The 24,246-nt window shown below is 37.9% G+C and overlaps 1 protein-coding gene across 6 annotated transcripts in view; it reads right to left on the bottom strand.

The window, feature by feature from the left end:
- The window catches only part of RP1 (RP1 axonemal microtubule associated), a 376,321-nt gene that overhangs the window by 253,257 nt on the left and 98,818 nt on the right, over nt 1-24,246 (bottom strand). For all 6 annotated transcript variants that reach the window (XR_016235656.1, XM_089335241.1, XM_089335243.1 and 3 more), the window contains exons 4-5: nt 16,267-16,430; nt 363-449 (exon numbers count right to left, since the gene is read on the bottom strand). Coding sequence is in view for 5 of the 6 variants with exons in the window: in XM_089335241.1 (XP_089191367.1) it covers nt 363-449; nt 16,267-16,430 (251 nt within the window). In the remaining variant the exon portion in view is untranslated. The remainder of the gene's footprint in view (nt 1-362; nt 450-16,266; nt 16,431-24,246) is intronic.

Genomic DNA, 24,246 nt, shown 5'->3' with positions numbered 1-24,246 from the left:
AAATACTCAATTGGTATTACCTTGCCTAACCTGAGTACACTAAGTTTCAGAGCTAGCATCTTTTAGACTATTATTTCATCAACATAATGATGTACCTTTGAAATATTTTGAAGCAAATGACATAAAGCTAGTTATCTTTTCCTCATCAGTGCAAGTGTGCCAAGAATATATGTGAGTTTATCTGGAATCCCAAGTATTTCATTTTGTTTGCAAAAAGATGAAAGAATTCCTTAATTGAGACATTTCTCTCAATCAGAAATTAACTAATTAACAGATGTATATGATACTTCTGCCTTGAGAAATACACTGATTAAAAAGTTCAGGTTTGACTCTACCAACAAACTATAAGCATACATACTTACCTCCTTACAGTGCCAGGATGGGGAGTGTCCAGAATTGGTATGACCAATACGAATCTTAAAGAGTGTTCCAATGTCTCCAATTTTGATCTGTAAAGGAGCCAAGGAAGTATCTTTCAATGTAATTTCACAAAATCCATCTTAAAACATTTAGATTAGAACATTATATATTAATACAGGGTCATCTCATCATGGAAATACTAGGATTATAAACATGTGCACACACCTAACAACAGCACACTAAAATACAGGAAGTGAAATTGAAAAGGACTCAATGGAGAAATAACTGGAGACTTCAATAACTCACTTTGAAAAATGGATAGAGAACTAGAGAGAACAATAAGGAAATAGAAGACTTATGAGTCATTAGACTTAACACTCTATTCAATAACAGAGTACAAAATTATCAAATTTCTACAGAAAATTCACCAAGAAAGACCCACATACTATGCAACAAAACAAGTCTTGAAAATTTATAAAGACTGAAGCCATACAAAAAACTTGTCCAAACACAATGTAATGAAACTAGAAATCAACACTACATGGAAAACTGGGAAATTTTAAAATACACAGTAATTAAAACAACACACTCACAAGCAACACATGGTTTAAGGAAGAAATTACAAGGAAATCAGAAAATACTTTGAGGTAAATGAAAATAGAAACATGTCAACTAAAAATATGGAATAGAGTGAAAGCAGAACAGAAAGAGAAATTTATAGCTGTAAATATCTACATTTAAAAAATAAAAATACAAAATAGGTTAACTTTATATCCTAAGGAACCAGAAAAAGAAAATTAAACTTGAGTTGTGCTCCCCTAAACTTTCAGAAGGAATGAAATAAAGATTAATATGTTGACAAATACAACAGAGAATAGGAAGCCAATGAAACAAAAAGTTGATTCATTGGGGGAAAAAAAAATCAACAAAATGGACAAACTTCTAACTAGTGCAAGAAAAAGGAAGAATCAAATTTCTAAAATCAGAAATGAAATCAGAGGTTTTACTATCAACCTTACAGAAATAAAAAGGATTATAAAAGAATCCTATTTACCATTGTATACCAAAATAGTAAATAAAACAAACTTGTAGAAACACAAAAACTACTGAAATTGACTCGAGAATAAACATAAAATATGGATAGGTCTATTTCCCATAAACAGAAAATATGAATAAAGGGATTCAATCAACAACAACAAAAAAATACTTCCTGGGTGATTCCAAGGTGGTGGAATAGCAACATCATGGTTTGATTTATGCAAGGCAAAATTAATATTTTTTAAATATTTATTTATTTATTTGAAAGTCAGAGGTACACAGAGATAGGAGAGGCAGAGAGAGAGAGAGAGAGAGGTCTTCCATCTGCTGGTTCACTCCCTCATGGACTGTAACAGCCAGAGCTGTGCCAATCTGAAGCCAGAAGCCAGGAGCCAGGAGCCAGGGGCTTCCCCTGGGTCTCTCAAGTGGGTGCAGGGGCACAAGGACTTTGGCCATCTTTTTACTCCTTTCCCAGGCCATAGCAGAGAGCTGGATTGGAAATGCAGCAGCCGGGTCTCAAATCAGTGCCCATATGGGATGCCGGCACCACAGGTGATGGTTTAACTCGCCAGCCCCAAAAATTAATATTTAGAAAAGAAGAGAAAGTAAACTCTTAGGATAAAGCTGTGGGAGAACCACAATAGGAGACACTGCAAAAGCAGTAGAAATGGTCCAGACCCACACCGAATAAGCAAATACATGACAAAAGACAACAAAAGCTTGGATCTGGGGAGGAAGATGCCTGCTCGGCAAACCAGGTGAGAAGGGAATCCATGGGCCCACAGCACCGTTGATACAGCAGAAGGGAGAGCTTGGTGAACTGCCTTTAGAGTTCCACGCAGACCCGCTAAGACAACAGGTGAAGGAGGAACCAGAGGCTGGGGAAAAAAAGAAAAAGCATCACATCTCTCTCCCTTCCCCCTCCCTTATACAGCAGATACCTGCAGACATCAGGAGGAGGGCTCACGCCATTTTTGGACACAGGCAAGCAGTTGCCACCTTAACTCCCATTTGCATGCTCAGCAATAAGAAGGGTCATCCTCCACCTGGTCAGCAAGAGACACAATTCAAAAGAATTCCTGGCCAGCGCCACGGCTCACTAAGCTAATCCTCCGCCTACGGCGCCGGCACCCCGGGTTCTAGTCCCGGTTGGTGCGGGATTCTGTCCCAGTTGCTCCTCCTCCAGTCCAGCTCTCTGCTGTGGCCCGGGAGGGCAGTGGAGGATTGTGGGGAGCAACTGGGAGCAACTCGGACTAGACTAAGTCACTGGAATTAAGACTTATTCTATGCATCTGCTCTCCCACAATATGGCGCTGAGAAGGGAGAAACAGCTTCTATACAGCTGCCTCCAGTTCAACCAATAAACTGTAGGACCTACTCCTGATTGGAGGAGAGCAGCGTACTCGGCGTGTGGGTAGCAGAGTTGGGATTGGTGGAAGAGGACTATAAAGGAGGAGAGAGACAACATGCACCAGGAACATCTAAGAGGAACACCTGTGCAGCCCCCGAGAGAGCCGGCCGGCGGTGTGCCGCTCCCCTGCGGAAGTGGGGAAAGTGGCCAGGGGGAACCGCCCTTCCACGGAGGTGGAAGGGACAGTAGCCAACCCGGGAAGAACCAGCAGCAAACCCGGGAAGGGCCGAGCAGACGAAAGAACAGCGCAGGGTCCTGTGTCGTTCCTCCACGAAGAGGGGGAGCGACATAATGGTGCCGTGACTCAGATATGAAGCCTAGGCAGGGTTTAGTGTCGTTCCTCCACGAAGACGGGGAGCGACAGAGGATGGCCCAAGTCCTTGGGCCCTGCACCCGCATGGGAGACCAGGAGAAGCACCTGGCTCCTTGCTTCAGATCAGCGCAGTGCGCCAGCCGCAGCGCACCGGCCGCAGCGGCCAATGCGGGGTGAACCACTGGAAAAGGAAGACCTTTCTCTCTGTCTCTCTCTCTCACTGTCCACTCTGCCTGTCAAGAAAACAAAAAAAGAGAGAGAGAGAGAATTCCTTCCTCCTCTGCAACAGCTACACTGTGCCAGTCCAACGGGAGGGGAGGAGAAATGCCATCTGTGGGAATCTCCTACCTTCCCAGCACTACTGAGAAGTGAGTGGGACTGCAGCAGGTGGGTACTTTGTGAGCCTGTGAACAACAGACTTAACCAGAAAGAAAAACCCAGCTTCCCCACAGACACCAAATCAGGTTGGGAGGACCACACACAGACAGCGGCTCTGGGAACACCTTAGTTTCCTTATAGTCAGGACTTCCTAACAGGGTGAAGAGGCCTCACTGGCACCCCATAACCCAGAGAGCTCTGGGAGCTAAGTCTGAGAAAACAGTGACTCCATAAGAGGAGGCAGGGTGTTGCTAGGTTCTGGGCAACCACAGTGTACCCCACCACACTCTCTGAGCTCCTGGGTTGCCTATAATAGCTCATTGCCGACCAACAGAGGTGACCACTCCTCTCCATCCAGCTATCCAAAGGAGAGCTACCATGCCCAACTAGGGTCTTAGCCTGAATAGAAGCCCCATGCTGGAATACTGTACAGAGCACCCTGGCCACACCCAGCGCACACCTCTTGGAATTCACTTAAAGTGTAGACATTCCACTAAGCCACAGTGACACAGACGAAAGATAAAAGCATTCAGAGAAAAAAAAATCTGCAAATGCTGGGGGAAAAAAAGGTAAAAATTCAAGGAGTAAGAAAAAGGAAGACACTGTGAGCCCCACAAAGGAACATTACAGCATTTCAATATTAGAAGGTGAAAATAAAGAGATTGAGGAAATGCCAGAAATGGAATTCAAAAAACTAATCATCATATTACTCAAAAGCAATCAGGAGCAAATTTATGAACTAAATAAAAAGTTATATATGACATGAATAAAAATTTTTTCCTGGAAATTGAGATCTAAAAGAGAAATAAAATGAAATATTGGAAATGAAGGATTCAATAGAAGAAATAAAAATGCAATGGAAAGTCTTAACAACAGAGTTTGTGAGGCAGAAGAAAGAATATCTGAGCTAGAATATAAATCTCTGGAAATTTTGGTCAGACCAAAAACAAGAGGGAAGAAATTAGAAAACTAAAAAGCACTGTTGGATATCTACAGGATACTATCAAATGACCCAACATATTGGTCTTAGGAGTCCATGAAGGCATGGAAAGAGAGCAAGGATTAGAAGGGCTTTTCAGTGAAATAATAACAGGAAAAAATCCCTAATTTGGAGAAAGAAGGAACATTCAAGTACAGGAAGCATACAGAACTCCCAATAGATATGAATAGAAAAGATCATCACAATGACACATGATAGTCAAATTCTCCACAGTAAAACATAAAGAAAAGATTCTAAAATGTGCACAAGAGAAATGGCAGATTACTTTCAGAAGCTCTCCAATTAGACTCACAGCAGACTTCTCATCAGAAACTCTACAGACTAGGAGAGAATGGTGAGATACATGACAAGTCTTAAGAGAAAATAACTATCAACCCAGAATACTGTACTCCACAAAGCTCTCATTTAGGAATGAAGATGAAATAACAAACAGAAATTCCATAACAAACAGAAATTGGAAGAATTTGTCACCACTGATCCACCCTTAGAAAAGATGCTTAAGGATGTGCCATACAAAGAAATACAGAAACAGGTTCATCACTATGAAACAAAGTGAAGGCAGAAAATCTCCCAGTAAAAGTACAAGGAAAATCAAAGTAAAAAATAGGAATATTTACGGAAAAATGGCAGGACAAAGTCATTACTTATCCATAGTCAATTTGAATTTAAATGGCCTCAACTCTCCAGATAAAAGACACAGACTGGCTGAATAGATTAAAAAACAAAACCCATCTATATCCTGCTTACAATAAATACATCTCACCAACAAAGATACTTGCAGACTGAAGGTGAAAGGATGGAAAAAGATACTCCATGCTAACAGAAACCAAAAAAGAGCTAGTGTAGTCATCGTAATATCAGGCAAAATGGACTTCAACACAAAAATTTAAAAGAGACAAAGAAAGGCACTATGTAATGATTAAGGGATCAATTCAACAGGATGATGTAACTTATAAACATATATGCACCTAATTACAGGGCACCTGACTATTTAACAGAAATGTCAAGTGACTTAAGAGAGAGACATAGACCCTAATACAATAGTAATGGGAGACTTCAATACCCCGCTTTCAACAACGGACAGATCAACCAGAAAGAAAATAAGCAAGGAAAAAAGAGGGTTAATTGACTAAAAGGACCCAACAGATATCTACAGAGCTTTCTCTCCTACAGCTGCAGTATAGATATTCTTTTCACAATGCATAGAACATTCTTTAGGATTGAACAGATGGTAGGCCATGAAACAAGTCTCAACAAATTCAAAAAAATCAAAATCATATCATGCATTTTCTCTGACCACAATGGAAGGAAGTTGGTAATCAACAACTCAGGAATCTCTAGAATATATGCAAATACATGGAGAATGAACAACATACCTCTGAACAAACAGTGGGTCATTGAAGAAATCAAGAGAAATCAAAACATTTCTGGAGACAAATGAAGATGACAATACAACATATCAAAACTTATGGGATACAGCAAAAGCGGTGCTAAAAAGAAAGTTTATAGAAATCAGTGCCTACATCAAGAAATTAGAAAGGCATAAAAAAAATTAGCTACCAATGCATCTCAAGGATCTAGAAAAACAACAGCAGACCAAACCCAAAGCTAGTAGCAGAAAAGAAAAAATTAAACTCAGAAAAGACATAAACAAAATTGAAACAAAAAGATACAAAAGATAAGCAAAATGAAGAGCTGGTTTTTTTGAAAACATAAACAAAATTGACACACCTTTGGTCCTAAAAAACAAAAAAAGGTAGGGGTCTTGCTTCATGGTTCTGCATGTAGAAATCCAATTTTCCCAGCACCATTTATTGAATAGACTGTCCTTACTCCAGGGATTGGTTTTGGATCCTTGATCAAATATAAGTTGGCTGTAGATGTTTGGGTTGATTTCTGGTGTTTCAATTCTGTTCCATTGGTCTATCCATCTGTTTCTGTACCAGTACCATGCTGTTTTGATTACAACTACCATGTAGTATGTCCTGAAATCTGATATTGTGATGCCTCCAGCTTTGTTTTTGTTGTACAAGATTGCTTTAGTTATTCGAGGTCTCCTGTGTCTCCATATGAATTTCAGCATCATTTTTTCCAGATCTGAGAAGAAGGTCTTCGGTATCTTGATTGGGATTGCACTGAATCTATAAATTGCTTTTGGGAGAATGGACATTTTGATGATATTGATTCTTCCAATCCATGAGCATGGAAGATTTTTCCATTTATTGGTATCCTCTTCTATTTCTTTCTTTAAGGTTTTGTAATTTTCATCGTAGAGATCTTTAACGTCCTTGGTTAAGTTTATTCCAAGGTATTTGATTGTATTTGTAGCTATTGTGAATGGGATTGATCTTAGAAGTTCTTCCTCAGCCGTGGCATTGCCTGTGTATACAAAGGCTGTTGATTTTTGTGCATTGATTTTATACCCTGCTACTTTGCCAAAATCTTCTATGAGTTCCAATAATTTCTTAGTAGAGTTCTTTGGGTCCCCTAAATAAAGAATCATGTCATCTGCAAAGAGGGATAGTTTGACTTCTTCCTTCCGATTTGTATCCCTTTAATTTCTTTTTCTTGCCTAATAGGTCTGGCTAGAACTTCCAAACTATATTGAATAGCAGTGGTGAGAGTGGGCATCCATGTCTGGTACCAGATCTCAGTGGAAATGCTTCCAACTTTTCCCCATTCAATAGGATGTTGGCTGTGGGTTTTTCATAAATTCTTTGATTGTATTGAGGAATGTTCCTTCCATACCCAGTTTGCTTAGAGTTTTCATCATGAAAGGGTGTTGTATTTTATCAAATGCTTTCTCGGCGTCTATTGAGATAATCATATGGTTTTTCTTCTGCAGTCTGTTAATGTGGTGTACACATTGATTGTTTTGCACACATTACACCATCCCTGCATACCAGGATAAATCCCATTTGGTCTGGGTGGATGATCTTTCTGATGTGTTGTTGCATTCTATTGGAAAGTATTTTATTGAGGATTTTTGCATCTATGTTCATCAGGGATATTGGTCTGAATATAACCCTACCATGCAACCCAGCCATCCCACTCCTTGGAATTTACCCAAAGGAAATGAAATTGGCAAACAAAAAATCTGTCTGCACATTAATGTTTATTGCAGCTCAATTCACAAAAGCTAAGACCTGGAACCAACCCAAATGCCCATCAACAGTGGACTGGATAAAGAAATTATGGGACATGTACTCTATAGAATACTATACAGCAGTCAAAAACAATGAAACCCGGTCATTTGCAACAAGATGGAGGAATTTGGAAAACATCATGCTGAGTGAACTAAGCCAGTCCCAAAGGGACAAATATCATGTGTTCTCCCTGATCGGTGACAACTAACTGAGCACCAAAGGGGAAACCTGTTGAAGTGAAATGGACATTATGAGAAACAGTGACTTGATCAGCTCTTGTCCTGACGGTTGATGTACAATGTAATACTTTATCCATTTTAGTATTTTTTTTTGTTCTAGTACCATGGGTTGAACTCTTAATTAACACACAATTATTCTTAGGTGTTTAAATTTTAACTGAAAAGTGATCCCTGTTAGGAATTTGGAAAACATTATGCTGAGTGAAATAAGCCAAACCCAAAGGGACAAATACCACTTGTTCTCCCTGATAGGTGACAACTCACTGAGCACCAAAAAGGAAACCTGTTAAAGTGAAATGAACACTATGAGAAACGGTGACTTGATCAGCCCTCACCCTGACTGTTGATGAGCAGCTTAATATCTTATCCCTCTTAGTATTTTTTTTGTTTGTTCTACTTAATACTTTTGGTTGAATACTGTAATCAATACACAATTCTTCTTAAGTGCTGAAACTGAACTGAAAAGTGATCACTGTTAAATATAAGAGTGGGAATTAGAGAGGGAAGAGATGTGCAATTCGGGACATGCTCAAGCTGACTTACCTCAAACGGTAGAGTTAGAAACATACCAGGGGATTCCAATTCAATCCCATCAAGGTGGCATGTACCAATGCCATCTCACTAGTCCCAGTGATCAATTTCTGTTCACAATTGATCATTATGATAGGACTAAGAACCAAAGGGATCACATAAACAAGAATAGTGTCTGCAAATACTAGCTGATAGAATCAAAAAGGGAGAGAATGATCCAACATGGGAAATGAGATACACAGCAGACCCATAGAATGGCAAATGTCCTAAACAGCACTCTGGCCTCAGAATCAGCCCTTAAGGCATGCGGATCTGGCTGAAAAGCCCATGAGAGTATTTCAGGCATGGAAAGCCAAGACACTCTGGGGAAAAAAAAAAAAAAAAAAAAAAAAACCCTAAAATCTCCGTGAGTGAGATCCCAGTGGAAGAACGGGTCATCAAAAAAGGAGGTACCTTTCTCTGAAGGGAGGAAAGAACTTCCACTTGACCATGGCCTTGTCTAAAAATTATCAGAGTCAGTGTAGGATCTTTGTCCTTAGTATGCTGTACATTGAGATTTAATGCTATAACTAGTACTCAAACAGTATTTTTCACTTTATGTTTCTGTGTGGGAGCAAACTGTTGAAATCTTTACTTAATGTATACTAAACTGATCTTCTGTATATAAAGAGAAACGAAAATGTATCTTGATGTGAATGGAAGGGGAGAGGTAGTGGGAAAGGGGAGGGTTGCAGATGGGAGGGACGTTATGGGGGGGAAGCCATTGTAATCCATAAGCTGTACTTTGGAAATTTATATTCATTAAATAAAAGTTTAAAAAACAAACAAACAAAGGAGAGAGAAGACACAAATTAATAACATTAGAATGAAAAAGGAAATGTAACAACAGATGCCACAGAAATAAAAAGAATCATCAGAAATTACTATAAAGAGCTGAATGCCAACAAACCACAAAACCTAGAATAAATGGACTGATTCCTGAACTCATATGACCTACCTAAAATGAGCAATTAAGACTCAGAAAACCTAAAGAGACCAATAATCAATACAGCAATCCAAACAGTAATAAATACCCTCTCAAAAAGCCCATGAAAAGATGGCTTCACTAATAAATTCTACCAGACATTTCCCCCCAAAAAAAACCCTTTTATTTAAGGAATATAGACTTTATGCATCTCATAAATACAACTTTAGGAATATAGTGATCATTCCCACCATATTCACCATCCCACCTACTCTCCCAACACTCCTCCTTCTCCCTAAGCCCATTCCCAATCCCATTCTCCACTAAGATCCATTTTCAGTTAACTTTATAAACAGAAGAACTCTTTACTTAGTAAAGAGTTCAAAAATTTGCACAGAAAAAAAATCAAAACAAACAAAAAAATTCTGCTCTTCAACAGATGAAACAAGGGTTGTTAAAAGTCATTGCATCTTGAAGTTCATTTCACTTTTTTTTTTAGAAACTTAATTAACTTAAAAGAAGCAACCAAAAATGATACATCTTTTGGGATCACTTAGACAAAGATATAATACAACTCTTTGAGGACAGAGTTCCTGCATGGGAAGTTAGTGCACAGTGACTCCTGTTGGGAATTCAACAATTAACACTCTTATGGATGAGTTCAGTGATCACCCAGGGATCTTGACATGAGCTGCCTAGGCTATGGAAGCTTTTTGAATCCACAAACTCTGTCAGTATTTAGACAAGGCCACAAGGAAAGTGGAATTTCCCTCCTCCCTTCAGATTAAAGTACCTCCTTCTTTGATGAACACATCTTTCCACTGGGGTCTCACTCACTGAGATCCTTCATGTAGGACATTTTGTGCCACAGTGTCTTGGCTTTCCATGCCTGAAATGCTCTCATGGGATTTCCAGTCAGACCAGAATGCCTTAAGGGGTGATTGTGAGGTAATGGTACTATTTAAAGAGAACGTCATTCTTTGAGTCTGCTATGTAGACTGTTTCCCATGTTGGAGTCTTCCCTCCTTTATTCTTTCTATTATTATTACCATACCCTTAATCCTATACATATGATCATTTCAACATTTAAGATGGTATTTTTACCATCCAGCTTAAGCCATACCATCGTGAACATGCCAGATCTCATTTGATCTCAGAAGCTAAGCAGGGTCAGACCTGGTTAGTACATGGATGAGAGCCACCACATATTTAAAGAAGAGCTAACTCCAATTATTCTCAAGCTATTCAAAACAATTGAAAAGGAGGGAATCCTCTCAAACTCCTTCTACGAAGGCAGCATCATCTTAATTCCTAAACCTGAAAAGATATGAGAAAGAAAGAGAACTACAGACATATGTCCCTGATGAAGATAGACACAAAAATCCTCAACAAAATAACAGCCATCAAATCAAACAACATATCAGAAGGAAATATCCCTGATATGCAGTGTTGGTTCAATATTCACAAATCAATCAATGTGATTCCCCACATTAACAATTAAAGAACAAAAATCATATGATTATCTCTATAGATGAAGAGAAAGCATTTGATAAAATACAACACCTTTCATGATGAAAATTCTAAGCAAATTGGGTATATAAGGAATATTCCACAACACAATGCAATTTATGACAAACCCATGGCCAGGATCCTATTGAATGGGATAAACTTTGGAAATTTATATTCATTAAATAGTTAAAAAAAAAGAATATAAAATCAATACACAATCAACAGCCTTTGTATACACAGACAATGCTACATCTGAGGAAGAACTTATCAATCCCATTCACAATAGCTACAAAAAAAAAAAAAAAAAAAAAAAAACAAATAACTTGGAATAAATTTAACCAAAATGTCAAATATCTCTAAGAGGATGATTATAAAACATTAAAGAAAGATAGAAGAAGGCATAAACAATGAAAAAATCTTCCAGGTTCATAAATTGGAAGAATCAGTATCATCAAAATATCCACTCTAAGGAAAGAATTTTACATATTCAATGCAATACAAATCAAAATGCAAATGACGTGCTTCTCAAATATAGAAAAAATGATACTGAGATTCATACGGAAGCACAGGAGATCCCAAATAGCTAAAGAAATCTTATACAACAAAAACAAAACTGGTGGCATCACAATACCAGATGTCAAGACACACTACAGGGTAATTATCATCAAAACAACCTAGTATTGGTACAAAAATAGAAGGATAAACCAATTGAATGGAATAGAAAATCCAGAAATCAATCTATTCATCAATAACCAATTTATCTTTTACAGTGGTGCTAAAATCAATCCCTAGAGCAAGGACAGGCTCTTCAACAAATGGTCCTGGGAAAACTGGATCTCCACATACAGAAGTATAAACCAAGACCCCTACCTTACACCTTACACAAAAATCAACTCAAAATGGGCTAAAGACATAAATATATGACCTGATGCCATCAAATTATTAGAGAACAGGGGAAACTCTGCGAGACATTGGCATAGGCAACGACATCTTGGAAAAGACCCCAAAGGCACAGCCAATCGAAGTCAAAATCAACAAATGGGATTACATGAAATTCAGAAGCTTCTGTACTGCAGAAGAAACAATCAGCAAAGTGAAGAGGCAACCAATAGAATGGGTGAAAATATTTGCAAACTATACAATTGATAAAGGATTTAAAATCAGAATATATAAAGAGGTCAAGAAACTCAACAACAACAAAATAAAAAACCCAGTGAAGAAATGAGCAAAGGATTTAAACAGACACTTTTCAAAAGAGGAAATCCAAATGGCCAACACACACATGAAAAAAAAAATTGTTCAGGACTTCTAACCTTCAGAGAAATGCAAATCAAAACCACAATAGGGGTCCAGCACTGTGGCACAGTGGGGAAAGCTACCGCCTGTAGTGCTGGCATCCCATATGGGTGCTGGTTCCAGTCCTGGCTGCTCCACTTCTGATCCAGCTCTCTGCTGTGGCCTGGGAAAGCAGTAGAAGATGGCCCAAGTCCTTGGGCCACTGTACCCACGCTGGGAGACCCGGAAGAAGCTCCTGACTCCTGGCTTCAGATCAGCACAGCTCCAGCCATTGCAGTCATCTGGGGAGTGAACCAGCATATGGAATATCTTGCTCTCTCACTCTCTCAGGAAAGTGAAGAGGCAACCGACAGAATGGGAAAAAATATTTGCAAACTATGCAACAGATAAAGGATTAATAACCAGAATCTACAAAGAGATCAAGAAACTCCCCAACAACGAAACAAACCACCCACTTCAGAGATAGGCCAAGGACCTCAAAAGACATTTTTCAAAAGAGGAATTCCAAATGGCCAACAGACACATGAAAAAAATGTTCAGGATCAGGAGCCATCAGGGAAATGCAAATCAAAAACACAATGAGGTTTCACCTCACCCCAGTTAGAATGGTTTACATACAGAAATCAACTAACAACAGATGTTGGTGAGGGTGTGGGGAAAAAGGGACACTAACTCACTGTTGGTAAGAATGCAAACTGCTAAAGCCACTATGGAGTCAGTTTGGAGATTCCTCAGAAACCTGAACATAGCCCTACCATTCAACCCAGCCATCCCACTCCTTGGTATTTACCCAAAGAAAATTGAATTAGCAAATAAAAGAGCTGTCTGCAGCTCAGTGTTTACTGCAGCTCAATTCATAACAGCTAAGACATGGAATCAACCTAAATGCCCATGAACAGAAGACTGGATAAAGAAATTATGGGATATGTACTCTATAGAATACTATACAGCAGTAAAAAAAAATGAAATCTGGTCATTGCAACAAAATGGAGGAATCTGGAAAACATCATGCTGAGTGAAATAAGCCAGTCCCAAAGGGACAAATATCATATGTTCTCCCTGATCAGTGACAACTAACTGAGCACCTCAAAGGAAACCTGTTGTAGTGAAATGGACACTATGAGAAACAATGTCTTGATCAGCCCTCGTCCTGACTGTCAAGGAACATCTTACTATTTTATTCCTTTTAGTATTTTTTGTTCTACTTCATACCATTGGTTGAACTCTTTAATTAACACACAATTATTCTTAGGTGTTTAAATTTTACTGAAAAGTTATCCCTGTTAAATATAATAGTGGGAATAAGAGAGGGAGGAGATGTACAGTTCGGCACATGCTCACTCGGACTTACCCCTAATGGTAGAGTTAGAAACGTGCCAGGGGATTCCAATACAATCCCATCAAGATGGCATGTACAAATGCCATCTCAATAGTCAAAGTGATCAGTTTCAGTTCATAATTGATCATAATGATAGGATTAAGTGTCAAAGGGATCACATAAAAATAACTAGTGTCTGCTAATACTAACTGATAAAATTAAAAAGGAGAGAACGATCCAACACGGGAAGCGGGATACACAGCAGACTCATAGAATGGCAGATGTCCTAAACAGCACTCTGGCCTCAGAATCAACCCTTAAGGGATTCTAATCTGGCTAAAAAGCCCTTGAAAGTATTTCAGGCATAGAAAGTCAAGACACTCTGGGGAAAAAAAAGTGCTAAATGAAAGATCTCCGTGAGTGAGATCCCAGCAGAAAGTACGGGCCATCAAAGAAGGAGGTACCTTTCTCTGAAAGGAGGAGAGAACTTGCAATTTGACAACAGCCTTATCTAATAAGATCAGAGTTGGACAACTCGGGAGGCTTCCACAGCCTTGGAGGCTCATGACAGGAGCCTCAGATGATTACTGACATCATATATAAGAGTGTCAATTGTTAAGTCAACAACAGGAGTCTCTGTGCAGTTACTACCTATGTAGGACCTCTGTCCTTGGTGTGTTGTACTATGTGAATTAACGTTATAACTAGTACTCAAACAGTACTTTATACTTTTTGTTTCCTTGTGGGTGCAAATTGTTGAATGCTTTACTTAGTATATCCTAAATCTATGTTCTGTATATAAAGATGGTTGAAGATGAATCTTGATGTCAATGGGATCGGAGAGGGAGTGGGAGATGGGATGGTTGCGGGTGGGAGGGTGGTTATAGGGGGAAAAAGCTGCTATAATCCAAAAGTTGCGCTTTGGAAATTTATATTTATTAAATAAAAGTTAAGAAAAAAGAAAACTATAAACCAATATCCTATTTAAATAATTATGTAAAATTCTTCAACCACACTAGCAAGTTCAATCCAGAAGCATGTTAAAAGAATTATATACCACAGCCAAAAGAGAATTATCCCATGAATGGAATTTGGGTTTACACAAAAAATCAATGCCAACACATCATATATACACAATGAAGGGAGAAAAAAAGGTATCATCATCTCAATGGATTCAAAAAATTGTTTTGACAAATTCCAACGTATTCTCAAGACAAAAATTTTCAAAAATAATAGGAATAGAACATGCAGAAGCACATTTATGAAAGCTCACAGACATCATACTCAAAAGTCAAAGACTGAGAGCTTGCCTTAAAATCAGGAGCAAGACAAGGTGCTATCATTCAGATATTCAATGTAATCAAAAAGCCCATATGTTAAAGTCTTGTTCCCCAGGCGTGCAATTTACCCACTTTTTTAAAAAAAATGAAAAAGAAAAGATCTCTACAACAAAAGTATGAGGAAAAAGGAAAGACTACGGGAAAACAAGAATTTGCCTCAGGACTTTTTTAAGAAAACAATTCATCAGAACAAATGAAACTATGGCCAAAATTGACAGAAAATTATTAAACCTAATGAAGCCAACTCCTCTGTAAGCAAGAGATCAATGTAGCAGAGCCATAGATCAAGCAAAGGACCACAAGAAAACAAAATGAACTTAACTGTAGATGGGTAACATCACTCAGAAAAAAAGTATCAAATTATGAAAACAGTTTCTTATCACAGAAGGAAATGGGAAATGGGAAAGAGGGAGTAACAGTGCTCCTTTTATATTGCATATTTAAAATTATTTGGCTCTAAAAATTTTGTAATGTATTATTTTATTTAAAAGCAAACATGAAAAATAAAACAGCAAAATAAAACAAAAATAGCTCTATTTTGGGTATAGTTATTTCTAAAATTATTTCTAAACATGTAAAATAATGACATCTTTTTTATTTATAGTGACTATCAACTCAAAAAATTAGTTTCTTTACATATTAACTCACATGTTTAAAGGTTAATTCAAACTAATCTAATGGGAACACTGGTTTCAAATGATTCAACCTCTTCTGTGTAATACGTGGACTATGTAAACAGGCTGTAACTTACCAAACACCCAAAAGTCCATGGAGAGCATACTGTAATTATTTAAGAAAGTTCAAAACAGTCTTTCCTGGCTGTGATTTTATTGACACAATAAAACCAGCTGTTAGACACATGCAGATAATCATTCAATAGACATTACTAAGCACTTATAAAATGCTATGGTCTGGGCCCACTTCAAATCTTGGCTTTGTTAATATTTCTGACTTTAACAACATAGCACTGGTTTGCTCTGCTTCATCTTTTCTGCCTCTGTTTCTGGATCCCAATCTCAATGTCTCTAGCCATTGCCTAACAACTTGATCAAAACTAATACCTTATTACAACTTCGTAGCTCTTCTTTTTCATAATTTCGGTTCTTTTGACCTTCACTTTGAGACTTAGCTGCAGTCAGAAAGACATAAGCTCTTGCTACTGATAGCCACACATATAAAATCAATGAATGTTGACCATCTAGTATTTTCCTCTACCTATCATCACTTCCCATACAGAGACTTACTTATGTCAAATCTGCTTGATAAAAAATCTGACATATTAAAAAACTGTTATGGATTACATATGATTGATATTCTACAGAGCAAATTGTGTTATAATAAGAAGAGCTCAATTTGATAGGCTGCATTTATTCTAAGGTACCTTCTAGCTGTATCACTTATATTAGCATGCTTTACTACTTACAGTAAAATTGTCTTCATGACCATCCTGAAATTGAGCCCCATCTGTTCCATAAAGATATATGGGAGCTGAACTTCTGAGTTGTCCATACAGTACAATATAAATCTGTGAAGTAGTCCCTGCATTTGGCAAGTCACTGGTGATTATGGAAACCCTCCAGTTATCACCTATAGAAGCAGAAATAACAAACAGCATTATGACAACTTAAAGAAATGGAAGACAGAGACAGCATGTTATCCATCATAAAGCTAGGAGAGTTGAAATAGGCATAACTTACTCTTCTTGATCCTCCCAGGAAAAATGCCATAGAGTTTAACTGTTTCATATTTAAGACTTGATTTCCTAAGTACTCAACAAAATTACTATGTGTTTTAATGTGACTATGAAAACATTCCCCACAGGATCTTTAAGAATAAATGTAGAGAGACATCCTTGTCCTATTACAATTGGTCCTGCCTAGAGATACAGAGTCACTACATAATTTATCTAAAACTCCCCATATTTTGACAAAAGGTCTGCAGTATTCTTAGGTATAACATGTAATATGTGTATTCGTTTTGATTTTTCTAAAATTAAAAATTATGTAGGGGCTGGTATTGTGGTATAACAGGTTAGGCTACCTCCTGCAATGCTAACATCTCACGTGGGCACCAGTTCAAGTCCCGGTTGCTCGATTTCCAATCCTGCTAATGTGCCTGGGAAAAGACCCTTCAATCATGTGGGAAACCCAGATGAAGTTCCTGGATTCTGCTTTGGCCTGGCCCAGCCCAGCTATTGCGGACATTTGGGGAGTGGACTAGTAGCAAATAGAAGATCTCTCTTTCTCTCTCTCTCTCTCTCTCTCTCTCTTCCTGTAACTCTGCCTTTCATTAAATAAAACAAATCTTAAAAAAAAAATAAAAATTCTCCTTGATTTGGCAGCACATATAATAAAATTTAAAATATGTAATAACTCATATAAGACTGTAATTTAGAATCAGATGAGCTAGAAAGACTTTGAGAAACATTTGGTACAAATTACTTCTTTCTTTTTTTATTGTATCACAAATTAATATGTGAAATAACTTAAAAAATCAGAGTAATTTTGTGCTGACCAACAACAAATAAAGGCAGTATCAGAAAATAAATGATTCCTTGTGAATATCAAGGAATTGACAAAACATTATAATGCATTAATAGTGATATAATTTCCTATGATTTCAATTTAATTTTGCTAAGTTTCTTTGGGGTAAACATCAAAAAGTTCATCTCTAAGAGAAGTGAAGTAATGAGAAATTAAGGAGCACATTTAAGACTACACAAAAGAAGAATAGAAAGCAACAAAAGTCAAAACAATTGACTTAAGAGAGTCCACTTATTAGATTGTGATTTTGTCTCTCCCAAATTTGAGTTAAAGTACATTTGCCAATTTCATTATTCAAATAAATAATCAAAGTCTAGATTTAAAATTTACTTACATGGTATATGTTAAATTAATACAGGATTGTAAAAATCTACATTAAAACAAAAAATTTTTAATTTCTACAACACATCATAAAAAGCATAGTAGGATGCCAAATAATCTTGGTAGGCAATCAGTAAGTAAAAACACATTTTTAAAAATCAGTGGAGAATGATAAGTCATTGTTAACAAAAGCAGAAGCAACTAAATTGCACTTATAAACTAGAGAGCTAGAAAAAATTCAGCTGTTTTCTATAGAATAACTGGTATGTAGGGGTTTTTTGAATAAAATGAAACAAAGCTCTTCAAATTCTCCTCTCTTAGAAATGCAGCAAAATAGTTCAGGGCAAAATCAATACTTGCTAAAAGTGCAAGGTCAAAATCAATAGGAAAAGAAATTACATTTTCCAACAATCAAGAAGGAAAAGGATGAAACATGTAGGAATAGAAATAGAAATGAAAACAATGAAATACAATGCCTGTTTACTACAGGTTTTGCACCTCTCTGAATCATTAAATTCATTAAAACTTTAGGCTTTTTTTTTTTTTTTTTTTTTGGACAGGCAGTGTTAGACAGTGAGAGAGAGAGACAGAGAGAAAGGTCTTTCTTCCATTGGTTCACCCCCTAAATGGCTGATACAGCTGGCGCGCTGCACCAATCCAAAGCCAGGAGCCAGGTGCTTCCTCCTGATCTCCCATGAGGGTACACGGCCCAAGCACTTGGGTCATCCTCCACTGCCTTCCTGGGCCACAGCAGAGAGCTGGACTGGAAGAGGAGCAACTGGGACAGAATCTGGCACCCTGATTGGGACTAGAACCCGGGGTGCCTCTGCCACAGGTGGAAGCTTAGCCTAGTGAGCCGCGGCACTGGCTAAAACTTTAGCTTTACAAGGGAATACTATAAAAACTATAGTAGGATCTAAAGATCATGTATCATGATTCATTTTTAGTTTATAACTAACACATCAAACAACCAAAATGTAACAAGTCACTAAGTCTTTACTAGGTTTCCAGTATCATTGGAAAATAGAAGAAAAAAAAATGTAAGATGATGTCTTTGTTCTCCTTTATCTTATAATTTATCTGGGATAATAGGCCAACTACTTAAAAAGAAAACAATCAGAACATTCTTAACATAAAACTTTGGTGAAATGAAGACAGATCACAGAAAAACTAACAAAATGAATATGAAAAATTAAAATGAGGGAAAAAAGAACAAACAATGTACTAAACTTCTTGTCATAATCTTTATAAAGTAGAAACCAAGAGACAAGTGGGACAGAAGATTTCAGAAACTTGTAGGGCACCTAACCCATCTTTCTCAGAAATATTATAGAAGAAAAAAGGTGAATTTAAAAAATTCTAGTAGCCTCCTTAATACTTATACTCATATTAGGTCCAAATTTGAACAACTGGTTGATGGAACCAGAGAAAAACAGAATGCAGGCAGTGGGCAAATAGTGTCATGAAAAAATGAAATAACTATGAGATATAAAATAAACAGAAAATTTGAGTAATCTTGTATGTTCTAAAAAAATAATAAATGATTTTGGTTTAAGACATTTCTTCACAAAGAACTTTAGGTCCAAATGTGTTTTCCATCAAATCTTTTTTTAAAAAAGATAGTACAGTCCTGCACAAACTCAACTCATTGCTTGAGAAGAGGATAACTCTAGTACCAACACCAGAAAAAAAATGGTATAAGAGAACTACGGAGCCATAAATCTCAAGAGCATAAATGAAAATATTTTTAACAAAATTATTGTTAAGAAAATAGAAGCTTTTGAGATTTTTCAATGAATTCAAATGTTTTAACATCCAGAAATTAATTCACCATGTTAGCAGAATAAAAGAGAACAGGAAATGATACTCTGTATCATTATTCATTCCAGAAATGCAAATTAAAACCACAAAAAGATAGAGCACTATTTAAAAAAGACTAAAAACAATGAAAATCTCAACCTTGGTAAAGATGTAGATCAACTAGAACTCTCATGCTTATCAAGAGAGAATATGAAATGCTGAGATACTTTGGATCAATTTGTTTCTTGTAAAGTTAAATAAACTTTTCATCTATCCTTGCAATTCAATTCTAGTAATTTATCCAGAGAAATAAACACACATACAAAAGACTTATATATGAATTCTCATAATAGGTTCACAACAGCCCAAAAGTGGAATGATCCAAATGCCCATTAACAAGTGTATGGACTGAACTGTGTTCTCAAAAAAGATACATTCAAATAGTAATCCTTTACATGTAAATGTGACATTATTTGGAAATAGATTCATTGCATATGTAATTAAGATACAAATTAATAATTAATTATGACATGAGGTGGCAAGATGGTGGAATAGGAAGTGCGCTTACTGTTCTAGTCCAGGGAAAGATAGTTTAAAAAGAAGAGGAGAAAATACAGCCTCAGGGAACAGTTAGGGAGAAAATGATAGAGGAACTCCATGCAAATTAGAGGAACACCATGGACATATGTGGAGGGTGTGGATGTGCACAACTCATGATCCCAGCAGCCAAGAACCTCAGTATCAGCTTCGAAGAGTGAGGTGAGTGAGGTGAGACCAAACTACATCAGCCCAAGCCACTGGCAATAAAGCTACTGGAAGAGCCTGGCAGGAGTCTGAATAGGAGCCCAGTGGGGAACAGCATACCTGTCAACCTAGAGGAGAAACAAAGGGGGCACGTTTCTCTCTTCCCAACCACTCTGCACCAATATCCTGTAACAAGCCAAGAGAGGGCAGGAACCATTTCGGACATGCATAACAGATGGACCAGCTAGTGTCCACGTACCCAGCAACCAGCTGAACAGAAATGCCTGAGTCTGGCTAAGAGAATTGACAGGGGCTGGGTGCTCCTGACTGTGGGAAGCTTGTATGCCAGGACTGGGAAAACACTGTGGCTGTGTAGGAGGGCTCAGAGTATGGCTGGAAATTTGGGCAGTCACTGTGGGCAGCTCCACACTTGAGGCTCACTGATTCCCTAGTGAGGGTCACTGATGCAGGATCCGTACTTACATCAAGAACTGCACAGATCCTTTGTATGGTTCTTGTGGCAGTACAGACAAATACTTTACACAATGGGGCTTATGCCCAGGCACTGGTCTCCTTTAAGGAGAGGTGACCATGAAATTACACCAACAGAGCAGAACAAACCTCTCCTCTGATATGAGAGAGAGAGAGAGAGAGAGAGAGAGAGAGAGAGAGAGGAGTGTCACCTTGGAAACTCCCTACACCCTAGAGCACTGAACAGACTCCCTGGCCATGCTCAGCACATGCCTGTGAGTACGCACTGAAACAGCAGATATTCCACTAATCCACACAAACATGATCCAAAGATAGAAGCCATCACAGGGAAAAAAAAAGAAACCAATAAGTATCTCCACAAATGCCTAATAATTAAATGCACCAATCCAAGAAACAAGAACAAGGAAGACAACATGACACCCCCAAAAGAACAGAACACTTAAACACTAGAATGGGAAGATAAAGAGATTGAAGAAATGCCAGAAATGGAATTCAAAAAATTGATCATAGGACTACTTAGAAGGAATCAGAAGCAAATCTATGAACTAATGAAATATGTACATGAAAAGAAAGAAAATTTCCCCAATAAAATTGAGATCTTAAGAAGAACCAAAACAAAATATTGGAAATGAAGAACTCAATAGAGAAATAAATAAAAAAAAAATTGCAGTGGAAAGCCTTAATAATAGACTCGGTGAAGCAGAGGAAAGAATATCTGAGTTAGAAAAAAATCTCTGGAAATTTTAGAATCTAACCAAAAAAAAAGGAGGAGGAGGAGGAGGGGGAGGGGGGGAGGTGTGAGAGGGAGGAGGGGGAGGAGGGGGGAGGGGGAGGAGGGGGAGGAGGGGGGAGGGGGAGGAGAAGAAATAAGAAAACTAAAAAACACTGTTGGAGATCTGTGGGATACTATTAAATAACCCAACATACGGGTGTTAATAGTTCCTGAAGGTGTAGGAAGAGAAAATGAATTAAAAGGTGTTTTTTGTGATTTAATTACAGAAAACTTCCCTAATTTGGAGAAAGAAAGGGATGTCCAAGTACAGGAACCACACAGAACTCCTGGTAGACAGACATGACCAGAAAAGGTCTTTATCATGACACACTGTAGTCAAACTCTGCACAGTAAAACATAAAGTGATCCATTACCTAGACAGAAATTGAATCAGTAATAAAGACCCTCCCAACAAAGAAAAGCTCAGGGTTGGATAGCTTCACTGCTGAATTCTACCAGACATTTAAAGTAGAACTAACTCCCAATTCTTCTCAAACTATTCAAAACAATTGAAAGAGACGGAATCCTCCCAAACTCTTTCTATGAAGCCAGCATCACCTTAATTCCTAAACCCGGAAAAGATGTAGCAGAGAAAGAGAACTACAGATCAATTTAGCTAATGAAAATAGATGCAAAAATCCTCAAAAATAGCAGCCAATCAAATCCAACAACACATCAAAATGATCATTCACCTGGACAAAGTGGGATTTATCCCTGGTATGCAGAGGTGGTTCAACATTCACAAATCAATCAATGCAATACATCACATTTACAAACTAAAAAACAAAAACCATATGATTATCTCAGTAGATGCAGAGAAAGCATTTGACAAAAAACAATATCTGTTCATGATAAAAACTCTAAGAAATCAAGTATAGAAAGAACATTCCTCAACACAATCAAGGCATTATATGACAAACCCATAGCCAGCATCCTATTGAATGGGGTAAAGTTGGAAACATTTCCACTGAGATCTGGAACCAGACAAGGATGTCCACTGTCACCATTACTATTCAGTATAGTCTTGAAAGTTTTAGTCAGAGCAAGAAAAATAAATTAAAGGGATACAAATTGGGGAGGAGGAGTCAAATTATCCCTATTTTCAGGTGACATGATTCTACATATGGGGAATACAAGAGTCCAGTCAGAGACTACTGGAACTTACAGAAGAGTTTAGAGAAGTTAAAACTCTTTAAAACATATAAAATCAATGCACAAAAATCAATAAACTTTGTATACAGAGACAATGCTGTGGCTGAGAAAGAACTTCTAGGATCAATCCCATTCACAATAGCTACAAAAAAAAAAAAACTAAAATACCTTGGAATAAATTTAGCCAAGGATGTCAAAGATCTCTATGATGAGAATTACAAAACATTAAAGAAAGAAACAGAAGAAGACATAAAAATGAAAAAAATTTTCCATGTTCACGAATTAGAATAAATATCACCAAAATGTTCATACTGCCAAAAGCAATTTACAGATTCAATGTGATACCAACAAAAATACACAAGGACATTCTTCTCAGATATAGAAAAAATGATGCTGAAATTCATACGAAAACATAGGAGACCCCAAATAGCTAAATTAATCATATATAACAAAAACAAAGCTGGAAGTATCACAATACCAGATTTCAAGAATACTACAGGGAAGTTATAATCAAAACAGTCTGGTACTGGTACAAAAATAGATGGATAGACCAATGGAACAGAATAGTGCGGTGGGGGGGGGGGCTCCAATCAAAAAGGAAACAAAGTTGCTAAGCCTTCGCTCAACAAGGCCGCTAAGCCTTTGCTCGAGTTTGCCGCACTTCCACATCCCAGTAACTCAGCGTTTCCAACAATCCAAGATGGCCGCCGGGGGAGATACCTAGCCTGACGGGAGACTTTCGTATTCATGAACAGTATATGTCCTTGGTTGTGATAGGCCCTTGAGGGCATGCCCGGCTCGTGTCCTTCCTTACCTTTCAGCTGTTTGGCTCGGTTCACTTGTGCCCTGGACAGTGCCCTTTCTGTGTCTATAAATGCTCTTCCCCTCCCAATAAAGTCAAGAACCCAGCCGCGCCCTGGGCATTGACTGATCTCCCAGCTCTGGTGTGGTTCTCTTGCCACGGACACTCATCATCCCGCTTGGCCCCTAGCTCCCCAGGCTGGCCCTGAGGAGCTCTATTGGACCTGCTGCCCCATAGCGAGCAGCAGAATAGAAACACCAGAATCAATCCAAGCATCTACAACTAACTTATCTTTGACAAAGGAGATAAAATCAATCCATAGGAAAGTCTTTTCAACAAATGGTGCTGGGAAAACAGGATCTAACAAATCTAAGACCTGATAGCATCAAATTATTAGAGAACATTGGGGAAACCCTACAAGACATCGGCATAGACAAAGAGTTCTTGGAAAAGATCCCAGAGGCACAGGCAATCAAAGCTAAAATTGACAAATGGGATTATATCAAATTGAGAAGCTTCTGCACTGCAGAAGAAAGAATCAGCAAGGTGAAGAGACAATCAAGAGAATGGGAAAAAACATTTGCAAACTATGCAATTGACAAATAATTAATGACCAGAATATATAAAGAGATCAAGAAACTCAACAAAACAAACAACTCAGTTAAAAAATGGGCAAAGGGGGGCTGGCACTGTGGTATAGCAGGTAAAGCTGCCGCCTGCAGTGCCAATAGCCCATATGGGTGCCAATTCAGTCCCGGCTGCTCCACTTCTGTCTAG

Source organism: Oryctolagus cuniculus, chromosome 6, assembly GCF_051225735.1.
Source record: "Oryctolagus cuniculus isolate XC-2025 breed Fujian yellow rabbit chromosome 6, ASM5122573v1, whole genome shotgun sequence".
Lineage (NCBI taxonomy): Eukaryota > Metazoa > Chordata > Mammalia > Lagomorpha > Leporidae > Oryctolagus > Oryctolagus cuniculus.
This window is presented reverse-complemented; position numbering and strand designations above follow the sequence as displayed.